At 49.3% G+C, this 12,986-nt stretch overlaps 1 protein-coding gene across 1 annotated transcript in view; it reads right to left on the bottom strand.

The window, feature by feature from the left end:
• Positions 1 to 5,121: 5,121 nt before the first annotated feature.
• The window catches only part of CHMP4B (charged multivesicular body protein 4B), a 48,002-nt gene continuing 40,137 nt past the window's right edge, over positions 5,122 to 12,986 (bottom strand). The window contains exons 2-5 of the mRNA XM_004014502.4: positions 10,740 to 10,917; positions 9,007 to 9,121; positions 7,171 to 7,297; positions 5,122 to 5,991 (exon numbers count right to left, since the gene is read on the bottom strand). Of these exons, the coding sequence (XP_004014551.1) occupies positions 5,927 to 5,991; positions 7,171 to 7,297; positions 9,007 to 9,121; positions 10,740 to 10,917 (485 nt within the window). The 3' untranslated portion in view covers positions 5,122 to 5,926. The remainder of the gene's footprint in view (positions 5,992 to 7,170; positions 7,298 to 9,006; positions 9,122 to 10,739; positions 10,918 to 12,986) is intronic.

Genomic DNA, 12,986 nt, shown 5'->3' with positions numbered 1-12,986 from the left:
CCTGACATTCCAGGTTCCTATGCAATATTGCTCTTTACAGCATCGGATCTTGCTTCTATCACCAGCCACATCCACAACTGGGTATTGTTTTTGCTTTGGCTCCATCCCTTCATTCTTTCTGGAGTTATTTCTCCACTGATCTCCATAGCATATTGGGTACCTAATGACCTGGGGAGTTCCTCTTTCGGTATCCTATCATTTTGCCTTTTCATACTGTTCATGGGCTTCTCAATGCAAGAATGCTCAAGTGGCTTGCCATCCCTTCTCTAGTGTGTATATGTCAGTCCCAATCTCCCAATTTATCCTTCCCCACATCCGGTGCTCTATTAGAACTAATCCTGCCCTCATCAGGAGGTGGAGTCCAATTCCCCTCCCCTTGAACCTGGATGAGTCTGCAACTCATATAACCAGTAAAACACAGCAGCGTGACTTCACATGACTTCCAAGGCTGGGTCATAAAGGTGATAGATACACCATCAACAATACTGGCTGGGACCATCAATTTTAGAGCCCTGACCTTGGGCAACACCAAGGCCTGCATGCTGTGAGGAGGCTCGAGCCACATGGAGAAGCCATGTGTTCCTGCTGAGCCCCCAGGGGAGGTCCTAGCCCACAACCCGCACCCATAGCCACACATACCACGCAACTGAAGAGGTCTCCATATGTTCCAACTGCTGACGTCACCAGCCTTCTGGGGCTTGGCAGGGGAGGCGCTAATTACCATGGAACAGAGAGAAGTCATACCCTCTGGGTCCTTTCTGAGTTTCTGAACACAGAATCTGTGAGCATAAGGAAATAGTTGCATTTCACAATTAAGTTTCAGGGTGGTTTATGTGAAGCAATAGGTAAGCGGAACCGCCATAGTGTATACCATAGTGTCTTTGTCCACGCTTTCTGCGGAGGAACCAAGTGCCCCCATGTAGCTGCCCAAGCAGAGGAGGGAGAGAAGGAAACCGAGGTAGTACCCGTGAGATGGTTGTGGGGAAAAAGGTCGGGCCTTTGGGTGGGAAGGGGAAACCAGCCCCGAAGGAGTCCCATCTTCAAAGCCCCTGTGGAAACCTACTTTGTGGCTCAAGGAACTCTACTACTGCTCTGTGGTGACCTACGTGGGAAGGAAATCCACTCAAAAAAGAAAGGATATGTGTATTCGTACAGCTGATTCACTTTGCTGGGCAGTAGAAACTAACACAGCATTGTAAAGCAGCTATACTCCAATAAAAATTAATTTTAAAAAAGCCCATTGGGGAAGGAGTGAGGAGCCCAACTCCACTGTATGACTCTGACCCACAGCTCCATTCCAGGTCAGCTGGATGATTCCAGATCCTGTTCCCTGTGGCCTTTCTACTCTTAGCAGGATTTCCAAGAGAGTTGGCCTCCTCTTTGGGCCTCAGCACTTGATCACATTCAGAGTTGGCACCTTCTAAGGGAGACAGGAGTCTGTGAACCTAGCCCTCCCCCACCACCACAGCAGGGAAGGGCTTGGGGCTGGATTCTCGTGGCTCTGCTGCTCACCAGCTCAGTGACCTGGGCCCCCAGTCACTTTATCCCTCTGAACCTGTTTTCTCAGCTGTAAAATAGGGCAGTGAGTGGTTCACCCCTGAAACAGTTCTTGTGTGAATTAAATGAGATGAGATGAAGGCAGATTAAGTGCCTGGTCTTAGTAAATTCTCCCTTAACGTTTGCCATTCTTTTGAGACTGTGCTTGTTGAAAACCAAAAGTCCAGGCAAGTAACATCACTGTGAGCAAGAGTACACACCGCTACTTTCCCCTGCTGTGGCCTATATTGCCCTGTGGGAATTTGGGCCCAGGTTAGCCAGAGCCTCACAGAAATCTAGCCTGGGCTTGGTGCAGAGCCTGGGCTGCAGGACCGAAAGGTTTATTTGTCTCTCCCAGCTCCATCTGCTTCCTCTGTTTACTAGGTAAGGTCTGAATGCAGCTTAGCAGGAAGGAGGGAAGCTCTTTCTGCAAGGTGGGTACCCAGGGCAGACGGGAAGAGATCTGGTTGGGGAGACAGGGACTCAAGCTCGGCCTGTACTTACTATGGGAATTGACGTACCTTGGCACCTCAGTTTCCTTATCTGTCATTCATTGAATAAATACTTATCAAAGGTCTATTGATTCTGTGTCATTGTCCCGCTCAGACCCACAAGCAAGCCCAAGATGGCCTCCAGGCCTTTGCATGTGCTGTTGAAAATTATCCTCCTAGTTCCAAGTCTTTCACAACTTTTCCCTTGCTGCGTCCTTAGCACCCCTCAATCTTGGTTGAGAGAGCACTTCTTCCCACAAGCCCTCCTCGGTCGGATGCCTCCTTTTTTAAAAATTCTGACCATATCCCAGGGCACATGGGACCTTAGTTCCCTGACTAGGGATTGAACCCATGCCCCCTGCATTGGAAGGTAGTGTCTTAACCACTGGACTGCCAAAGTCCTGTCTCCTTCTTAACTGGTTTCACTGTATTGATTATCCAGCCTGTGGTAGCAATAATGATGAGGAGGAGGATGGCAATGGCCTAATTTCCTCACCAAGAGCCTTGTGAGAGCTGGCACAAAGCTGCCCGAAATACAGATGTTGGGTAAATGGCCTTCATAGGACAAGAAACTCATTAACTGCTTCTGTCGCTTATTAGCATGGAACCAGAAGCTTCTCTAAGCCATAGATTTCATTTCTAGCAAATGGGGCTCACAATAACCTGTTCTTCCCACCTCTACCCACCTCACAGAGCTGCCAAAGCCCTGATGGGTTCTTTGCAGGCCTTTGACTTCACAGCTGTGTGAGGCACCATTGTGTGCTGAATAGTGTCCCCCGAACTAATGTCCACCGGGAACAACTCTACAATGTCACTTTGCTTGGAAATGCGGGCCGTTGCAGATGTAATTAAGGATCAAGATGAAATCACATTGAATTAGGTACCCTAACACATAATGAGAGGTGTCTTTATAAGTGACAGAAAAGGACACACAGACAGGGAAGAAGGTCATGTGAAGATGGAGGTAGAGACTGAAGTGATGGAGCTACAAGCCAAGGAATGCTAGGAGGTCCCTGAGGATAGAAGAGGCAAGGAAGGGTCCTCCCCTACTAGGAGCTCCCTGAGGATAGAAGAGGCAAGGAAGGATCCTCCCTACTAGGCCTCTGGAGTGTGGCCCTGCTGATACCTCGATTTTGTACTTATGACCTCTTGAACTGTAAGAGAATAAATTTCTATAGTTTTAAAGTAACTGTGCACTCAATAAATATTTGTTGAGTAAGTTTTGAATGGTTAAGTCAATGTCTTTACTGTTTGTACCAGTTGAAATCTTCTGTAGCTTATAGCCAAGGAATCCTGACACAGTCATTTCTCTCTCCATCCTGAGAACATCCAGAGAGCAGGAAGGGGACTGGGCATTACTGAACACAGCATCCCACAGGCCTGGCACAAAGCCCACATCAAGTAGGAATAAGTAGGAATGAGTTTCTCACAGGGGCCCCAGACACTGCCCAGGAATTAGCTTCGGGCCTACCGGAGCTGGATGCTTGGGTCTGCCAGCTCCCCTCTCCAAATCCCAGGGTGAGACGCCCCTGAAGCAGCTGATGAGAAAAGTGTAATGTCCACTGTGCATTTCCCACATCAGATGATGCCTGCCAAACACCAGCTGCAGGCTGAGAAGGGGGGCATCTGGCAGCAATCACTGCCATTAGATTCTTCTGAAGGTGGAAAGAACTTCTGAGAACACCGCACGCAACATCCACTCGAGCCATAAATCCTCAAGCCACCACGGTGAAGTCCCAATTCTGTGTGTGGCAGCTTGGGTGGAGGAGCAGGGCAGGAATAGCTTTGCAGACGGGATATCTGAAATGATCTGGTCCGGCCTGGCTGTTCACAGGTGGGAAAATGACATTCAGGGCAGGTGGGCAGCTTGCCACAGGGCACCCAGTGAGCAATAGCATGTTTAACTGTGAACTCAGGTTGGGTGTTTTTTATGACTTTTTAATTTTTTAATTTAAGTATAGTTGATTTACAATGTTGTGTAAATTTCTGCTGTAAAGTGATTCATTCACACATATATATACATTTCTTTATATTCCATTATAGTTTACCCCCAGGATACTGTGCTATCCAGTATATCCTATACATATATACACTGCACGTGCTATACAGTATATGCCATGCAGAGATCCCTGTGCTATACGTAGGACCTCGTTTATCACGTTGGTTTTAATCTCAAAAGGTGTAGGGATGGGCACTGGAAGGGGATCCTCGATTCTGCCAATTTGCATGCAGAATAAAGGATTAATGTGCATAGGTCAACTTTTTTGAAGGAGAGGGTCCAGTGTTTACCAGGTTCTTTTTCGATTGATTGATTTTTGGCTGGGCTGGGTCTTCATTGCTGCATGGGCTTTCCTCTAGCTGGGGCGAGCGGGGGGCTACTCTCTAGCTGCGGTGTGCAGACTTCTCACTGCGGTGGCTTCCCTCGTTGCGGAGCCCGGGCTCTAGAGCACACTCAATAGTTGTGGTGCACGGGCTTAGCTGCTCCGCAGCATGTGGGATTTCCCTGGACCAAAGATCGAACCCGTGTTTCCTGCACTGGCAGGTGGATTCTTTACCACTGAGCCATCAGGGAAACCCTTCATCAGATTCTTAAGGCAGTGTAAGACTACAGAAAACCAGAGACAGTGGAAGAGGCCGGGCCAAAATCACAGGGCAGGTCACAGCGGACCCGAGACGAGCATCTGTGCCCTCAATTCTCGGTCACTGCCCTACACCTTCCACCCCACAGGAAAGGCTGTTTCCTTCAATACACAGATGGGCCTCGTCAGTGGGCACACCAATGCTTCCAACAGGTGGAGGGGCTGTGGTTCTGTGGGCACTGCCCATGGATGCTGACAGAGAAGAACTAGAGAAGATCCTGGAGCCCCACAAGCACCAACTACTCCTGAACTGTGCCCAGGGGTTCCCCAAACAAGGTGAGGGCTTCTGGAACCTAAACATGTTTCCAGTAAGACACACTCTGCTCTTGGTTGACTGTTGATACACATCATGCTTGGGTCTTCCATGTTTCCAGACTCCCCTGGACACCACACTGGCCTGGAAAAGGTCACCTCCCAAAGCCAATGATAGATTGATTAAACACAAAGGCAAAGTATGAAAATTAATCGAGATATTTAATAGACAGTGCAAACCATAATTTCATCTGAATATAAATGTATGCACATGTTTCCAATGGGTTATCTATCAGTTATCACAAACAGCAACAAGGACCTTAGAGCTATGTTAGAAAAATGTATAGCTGGAATTTAACTCAATCTCACACACTCTCAAGAGAACACCACCCATTTCAAATCAGTGTCACAAACTCCAGAAAGACCAGGGGAGAGGGAGTGAGGAGTGGGCCAGAGTGGGGAACACAGGGGCCAGTACACAGGTGATGGACAGAAATACAGCTCTCGAGGAAACCAAAATAGATGCATTATTACAGCTAAGGACAAGGAAAAGCCTATGGCTTTTAAAAAACGACTCTTCTGCCAGTACCATACACGTCTTACAAAGAGATGTGCGACAAGTCAGCTGACTTAAAAGGACAGAGGCTACATTTTCAGGTCATTTTGACTGCAAACGGTCGACCCTTGCCATTGAGGTTCAGCAGTGGAGTTAGCGTAGTCCAGAAGCTCAATGTTGGATTTGCAAATACAGTTTATTTTACAGAAATTCAACATTATAAACAGCAGGCACCTCCCACCCACCCCTCCCCACCCCCTCCCCCCCACCTGTCCCGCTGGGTGCAGACCATGCTATGCGGAGTGAGCAGTGATGCAGCCCTACTGCTTTGGAGGGAGATTTGAGAGCGATGGAACCTGCCTGCACCACGTCCGGCCTGCCCCGCACACGCACGTGCCTGCCCACCGCGCAGGCCACCAGAGTCTGTCTGGGCCCAGCCCGCACTGGACTGGTTAAATGGTTCCAGCCCAGGTCTCCAATTCCTTCATGTCGTCGTCTTCCTCTTCCTTCTTCTTGGCTGTATGAGGACAGAAAAGGCTGTTTAAGAAGGCTGGTCGCTGTGTTCTCCACACATTCTGGCTGGATGCCAGGGCTGCGCTACCCCGTGTCTACAAAACGGCCCTGCCCGTGCAGCCCGCCACATCTCCAGGCTATCAGCAGACTGCCTCTCTGTGCCTAAAAGCTGCAACGCAGAACTCCAGATAACCAGGCAGAGCTTCTCCAGCACCTCCCCTCCCCAACGCCAGAGCGAGACGAAATAGGGAGGATTCAACACTGAGTCCATCAGGATCCACGCGTGGCCTCCGGCCAGAGCATCTAACGTGGGGGAGAGTGGGAAGAACCCAGAAGAGCTCTAGTATAAGCCACTCCTCTCCACCTCAAGGGCCTAAGCCGCCTCTCCACCACAGGCAGTTGGCTGGACAGCTTTTAGACCTGCACCCCACCCCTGGCAGCTGACTCAACCAGAGGCGCCACTTCCCCTTGACCTATGGGAGGATGAGAGGACAGAGCTTGGTCACACCCTGCTCCCTGGGTTCTCTCTCCATGCCAAATCAAGCTGCTTCACCTTTCCTAGAAGTTCTGGGTGGAATACTTCTACCCAAAGGTAAAATAACGGGGGAGGAGGGGCTCAAAGAAGGAAATGAAGGTTTTATAGAACGAGGTCTCTAAAAAACCCAAAGCTGTTTCGGCTACCTATAAGCCCCAGCTGTGCACTGCACAAGATACCAGACGGGAAGAAAGAGCTGTCCTGGACGTAAACTCTCACCTTGTTTGGTGACAACAGGGACAGCAATTCTAGAATAGTGGTTCTCAACTGGATGAGATGTCTCCCCTCCCCCACCCCCACAGCCCCCAGACATCTTGGAAAATCGGGTGACATGTTTGGTTGTCAAAACCTGGGGAGGCGGATGCCACTGGCATCTAGAGGGCAGAGGCCATGGGTGCTGCTCACCATCCAGAGGGCACAGCACAGGCCCCCTCCCAGTCCCCACTAAAAGAATGGCTTGGCTGTGTCAACAGCGCCAAGGTTAGGAGACAAGGAAAGAGCGGGTGGCACTGTTTTCAGGGCTGTCACAACAGATGCCACCTGGCTCTCAACTCTGGGCCACTCAGGACCCACACAAGCCAGCCGACCACAGGATCACCGACCCCACGGGTCGTGGCTGTGTCATGACCGTGGATAAGAAGCACTCACCGGGTTTTGATGGTAGGGATATAGAGGGAACATTCGGTAGAGGAACTGTTTCCGGTCCACTGATTTCCAGCAAATTCTTGTCTAGTTCCTCCTGTTCTAGTTCTTCTAATTCTGCCATGAGCTCATCCTGGGAAAAGCAAACACAAAAATAAGAGTGACACCCTGAGGAACCCCAGCCCCTCCTGGGGTGCCTCCTACCCAACGGCTCAGGGGCCACACATCCCTTCTGAGGTCAGGGCAGATGGACTCCAAGTGCACACTCTGTGACTCATCCTGAACACACTTCCACTGGTGAACAGAGCACATACCGAGCAATTACTGACGTCTACGTGGGGTCCCTGCACCAGGCAGGGAGCATCTTGAGAAAAGGGATCGTATGTTTTCATCTCTCTCTCTCAGAACTGGGTGCACTGAGTGAATGTTCAGGAATGTCTGCTGAGTTGAAATGAACTTGACTAATCCATCGAACTCCAGTCGAAAACATGGAAACCCTGGCGCCGGGAGCCAAAGGTAAGAGCTACAGCCTGCTTTTTCAGCTATACGGCGGCAATCAGGACAAAGAATTAGGTTCAGTGGAGAGGCCCTGACCTTCGGTGGACTCAAATCTAAGGCAGAATGAGGTACAGAGCCTGTAACTGTATTTTAAAAACCTAAGAGCTTCAACATTCAGAAAACCAAGATCATGGCATCTGGTCCCATCACTTCATGGGAAATAGATGGGAAACAGTAGAAACAGTGTCAGACTTTATTTTTTGGGGCTCCAAAATCACTGCAGATGGTGACTGCAGCCATGAAATTAAAAGACGCTTACTCCTTGGAAGAAAAGTTATGACCAACCTAGATAGCATATTCAAAAGCAGAGACATTACTTTGCCGACTAAGATCCATCTAGTCAAGGCTATGGTTTTTCCTGTGGTCATGTATGGATGTGAGAGTTGGACTGTGAAGAAGGCTGAGTGCCGAAGAATTGATGCTTTTGAAGTGTGGTGTTGGAGAAGACTCTTGAGAGTCCCTTGGACTGCAAGGAGATCCAAGCAGTCCATTCTGAAGGAGATCAACCCTGGGATTTCTTTGGAAGAAATGATGCTAAAGCTGAAGCTCCAGTACTTTGGCCACCTCATGCGAAGAGTTGATTCATTGGAAAACACCCTGATGCTGGGAGGGATTGAGGGCAGGAGGAGAAGGGGATGACCGAGGATGAGATGGCTGGATGGCATCACGGACTCGATGGCCGTGAGTCTGAGTGAACTCCAGGAGTTGGTGATGGACAGGGAGGCCTGGCGTGCTGCGATTCATGGGGTCGTAAAGAGTTGGACACAACCGAGCGACTGAACTGAACTGAAGAGCTTCAAGGTTCCAATTGCTATGGCAGAAATTGGTAGGTGACCAAGTTCTAGATGAATCCTTCAGGGATCAGATGCAAACATTCCTTCCTTGGTTTCACCTTTATCTCCCAGCAGAGCTGTCTGAGGGCGAACCTCATAAATTCCTCAGGGCATGGTGACCTCGGCTGCCCCTGCTCTGAGCTCAGGGGCCCACCACGGAAGGGTGCAGGGTCATTGCTTGCTGAAACCAGTATTGACCTGAAGTCTGCTGAGATGTCCTGACAAAGGTTCCTTTACTCCACCTTCGCTCCCCCAAAACTGAAAGCATCTCTCAAAACCCAGAATTCGGGAGGGTGCATGCCACACCTTGTGTCTATGTTCAGGTTTCTGGAGGGAGGAGACCTGGTGATTTCCAGACCACATACCCCCCGCTGGAGAGGACTCAAGTGCACATCAGAGGCAGCCCGGGCACCAGCTGAGAAGCCGGTGTGGTCAGCACAAAACCACTCACCTCATCAAACTCTTCTCCAAACCCTACAGGTTTTGAAATAGCTGTTGAAATCTCTTCTGCAAGTTCCTGCTGGTCAGCAATGTCCTGCATTAACTCATCAACTTTATCAATGTCCCTTTAAATGAAACAAGCATTGTGTTAGTCTATGTACAGAGGGTCTGTGAGGCAGAAACAAGGATCTGCTGCCCGGCCCCAGCCCTACAATCACTCCTTCTGAGGAATTCCTTTTTTTTTTTTTTTTTTTGGCTGTGCTGAGTGGCATGTGGAATCTTAGTTCCCTGACCAGGTATTGAACCCAAGCCCCCTGCAGTGGAAGCACGGAGTCTTAACCATTGGACCACCAGGGAAGTGTTGCGGAATTCCTTTTTTGTCTTTGTCTTCTTCCCCCTCTTTTAAACTAGAGAATCACAGAATCAAGAGGACAAAAGCATCCTTAGACATCACCCAGTCTAACACCCCGAGGAAATAAAGCTGGCAAAGTTAGATGCCATCGTGAGAGTCTCTTATACAAGCTGGTAAACACATTAGATGAGACCGTGGGACTTGGGAACTCCTGGATCAATAGCTCTTCAAGTTCAAGGGCAACTCTGCACAGTGATAGGTAAAATCACAGATCCTACAACAGAACCATGCAACGTGACCAGCCCTTCCCATCTACACAAATCTACTATGGCTCCTGCACGAGGCCCCAAAGGAAGGGCAAACAACGCAGATTATTCCCTATGCGCTGTCACTAACGCCAACAGACTTACAGTCAGTCAATATCACATATACACGTGTATCTCCAAGCACGGTATTCACTAAGAGGTGCTGTGGAGAACACGGCCATGAAGGGGACACGCACCTCACTCAGGAAGCTCAGTCTGACGAACATCCCCTCAGACAGTAGCTCAATCATCTGAAGGCTACTTTTCCCGCAATCCCACACTTCTAGGGCAGGGATCAGCAAGCTTTCCCCGTAAAGGGCCAAAGAGTAATAAATGTTTTAGAATCGGTGGGCCACACAATCTCTGTTGCAAAAATTCAAGCCTGCCGTGTGCCATAAAAGCAGGCACAGACGGTATGTATTAAGGGACACAACTGTGCTTCAGTAAAATTTTATTTACAGAAATTGGCAGCAGGGGACTTGCCTGGGGCCCACAGGCCACATTCTGCCAACCCCTGTTTTAGAGCATGGCTGAGGACCCAAAAGGAAGCAAAAAGGGGCTCCCAGCACCCCCACATATATGATGCCAAGTTCAAGCACTAAAACAAACGCAGGATTCTGTTCTGTTTGGGAGAAGTCCTCATTTGGGGCTTAATGTTAACCTGGCCTTTAATTACAAATGTAACAGCTCAGTTATCTGGTTTCTTCGGCCACAGAATGTGAGAAGTAGCCACATAAAGGAAGGAAGGCGGAGGTCAAGAACACTTGTCAATATGAGAGCCAAAGCCCAAGAGTGATGGGGAGGGAAAATTCCATCAAAAACAGACCCAGGAAGAGAAAGAGCTAAAGCCCTCAAACGTACCACACCTTTCAGGGCCCCTGACAGCTTCAGGAGAAAGTCACGGGAACTGATTCTAATCCCAGTTCTATCCAAGTTCCCCCATAACCCAGGGCAAGTCCCTCCCTGGGACAAATCAGAACAAACTTGGGTGCCTGAATGGACGAGTCAAGGGGTCTGGAGCTGAGGCTTGCATGGCCAGCACCGCCCTTCCGCGTGTGCCCCCCTCCACCAGCGGGCGCCACGTACATGTTGTCATGGGCTGCCTTCATGGCCTTGGCGGCATAGCCCATGTTCTTGAGCACCTCGGTGTTGGTGTTGGCATTCTCCAGGGCCTCTCGCTGGAACTCGATTGTTGACAGCGTGCCGTCGATCTGTGCCAGCTGCTTTTCATATCTCTTCTTGCGCTTCAGGGCCTGGAGTGCTGCTGCATGAGGGGAAGAAAACACGGTTTCAGAGAGCCTGGACACAGGGTAGTGTCCTAGAGTTCACTGAGTCGTCTTCCTAATTGGGATGGATGCGCTTCAGTTTCTGCTTTCACTACAACAGAGGGCCAATACTCTCTTCTCCACAAACAGCATATTCAATATTCTGAGAAAACTATACAAAATTCACATTCTTCAAAATGCAGCCAGGCACTAAGCCAAAGTTCACACTCTCTGGTAACCACACGCATAAATCAAAGCATGGAAGGCACCCCAAACAAGAGACTGCTTTGAAGTCAAACTGCCTTAGGTTGAAACCCCAGCTCTCAGCCTCAGTGAGCTGCTGAGCCTCCCTGATAGGTTGATATGAATGAGATAACATATATGCAAACACTTAGCACAACATTTAACATAGTGGGCACCCCCAAAACCCCTCTAATTATTACAAAGCAGCTTTAAAGTATCATTTTATGTCAACTAAATTACAAAATACTAAATAATGACTATAGCAAATACTGGATCATTTGGGGTTAAAATGCTATCTCACACACAGCCCACACTGTAAATTGTTATAGTGCTTCTGAAAAGTAACATGGCAACACATAGCAACAGCCATAATGTTGTTCCTGCCCTCTGACCCAGTAATTTCCTTCTGGAAATGTATTCAATAAGAGCAAAGGCCCCATGCCTGAAGATGGTAACTACAGCATTCTCTATCACAGAAAGGACTGAGCAACTGAAATAAAGACAGAATTCCCTGTCAGGGCCTCATCTAGAGTCTGACCACTGGGTCAAATCAATGCCACCACCTCTCTTGGCCTCCCAGCGTGTTAAGGCTGCAGCAATCACCTTGTTTTAAGATCCAGTCAGGGTGAGCACTTTGATCAAGGTGAACTGGTAACAGAGCAAGGCCCAAACCACATCTCCCTACTCAAAGCCCAGGTTTCCCTCTCCTCACTATCTTAGATTCCCTCTTTCCACTGCAGAGTGTCAGCTGAGCATAAAGCCCAGGAAGGAGGCTCTGCACAGACTCAAGCAGAAGGAATGACGGGTCGGGGAGCTGCCTGGCGCCTGCCTTGGCCTGGACAGCACTAGCCTCACACAGATATGTAGCACAGACACACTCGTGCACTCGTGCCCACTGTGTCCCCAAGCTCTGCACCAGAGCCACCCCCTGCAGGCTGTTGGCCACGGCCAATCTCCTCCCCAACAGGGCCATGGTTTCTCCACATGTCACCTGAATTGGTCCTGTACTCCTTCCACTAAAGTGCTCTGTGAGCCTAGGACTGCCCCCTGAAAACCATCTGCCAAGGGAAAAGAGCCTTGGCTTGCATGTAAGCAATCCTTAAGTTCACAGTTCTTCCAAAAGCAGCAGACAAATCCCCCAGGAAAATTCCTCGAGCCAAAGGATAAAGCAGGCTAAAGAAACACTGCAAAAAATCCAAAGAACAATGAAATGTGCCTCATTAAAAGCTGAAAAGCCATTCCACTTGTTACTTCTCTAATCCTGGTGTAAATTGTCAGAACGGCCTATGACATCAAGAAATTCAACCTGCAGTCACATCTAGGCGTCCCCAAGACCCTTTACTGAGCACCTGCACCTTCTGCTAGTACTAAGCCATGCCTGCCAAGTAATTATCTCACAACAGCAACCCTCTAAAGTAGAAATGACCACTGTTTATCAGAGGAGGAGACAGGTTCAGAGAGGTAATTCAGGGTTACCAGGTGGTAGTCGGCAGAGAGTAGATTAAGCCAGGTATGGAACTCCACAGTCATGGGCTCCCACGCTAACTGCTATGCCCCCCCAACTGAACAAACCAGGCAGGATCTTGCCACGGAGGCACAGTCCAGTCTAGTAGGGAGTGTCAAGGGAACTGTAGGATCACAGAAGAAGGAACACAAACCCAGTCATGTCATTCCTTTGCTTAAGAACCCTCAACCGCTCCCTCTGCCCGCAGGACAAAGCCTCTGAGTGGTTTAACGAGGCCGGCAATGGACTTGGATGCTCGCCTTGAACCAGGTTCTGGAAGCCCCAGCCCCAAGTTCGGATCCCTTTGCCACTGACCATCGA

Source organism: Ovis aries, chromosome 13 (genome assembly GCF_016772045.2).
Source record: "Ovis aries strain OAR_USU_Benz2616 breed Rambouillet chromosome 13, ARS-UI_Ramb_v3.0, whole genome shotgun sequence".
In the NCBI taxonomy this organism is placed as follows: Eukaryota; Metazoa; Chordata; class Mammalia; order Artiodactyla; family Bovidae; genus Ovis; species Ovis aries.
This window is presented reverse-complemented; position numbering and strand designations above follow the sequence as displayed.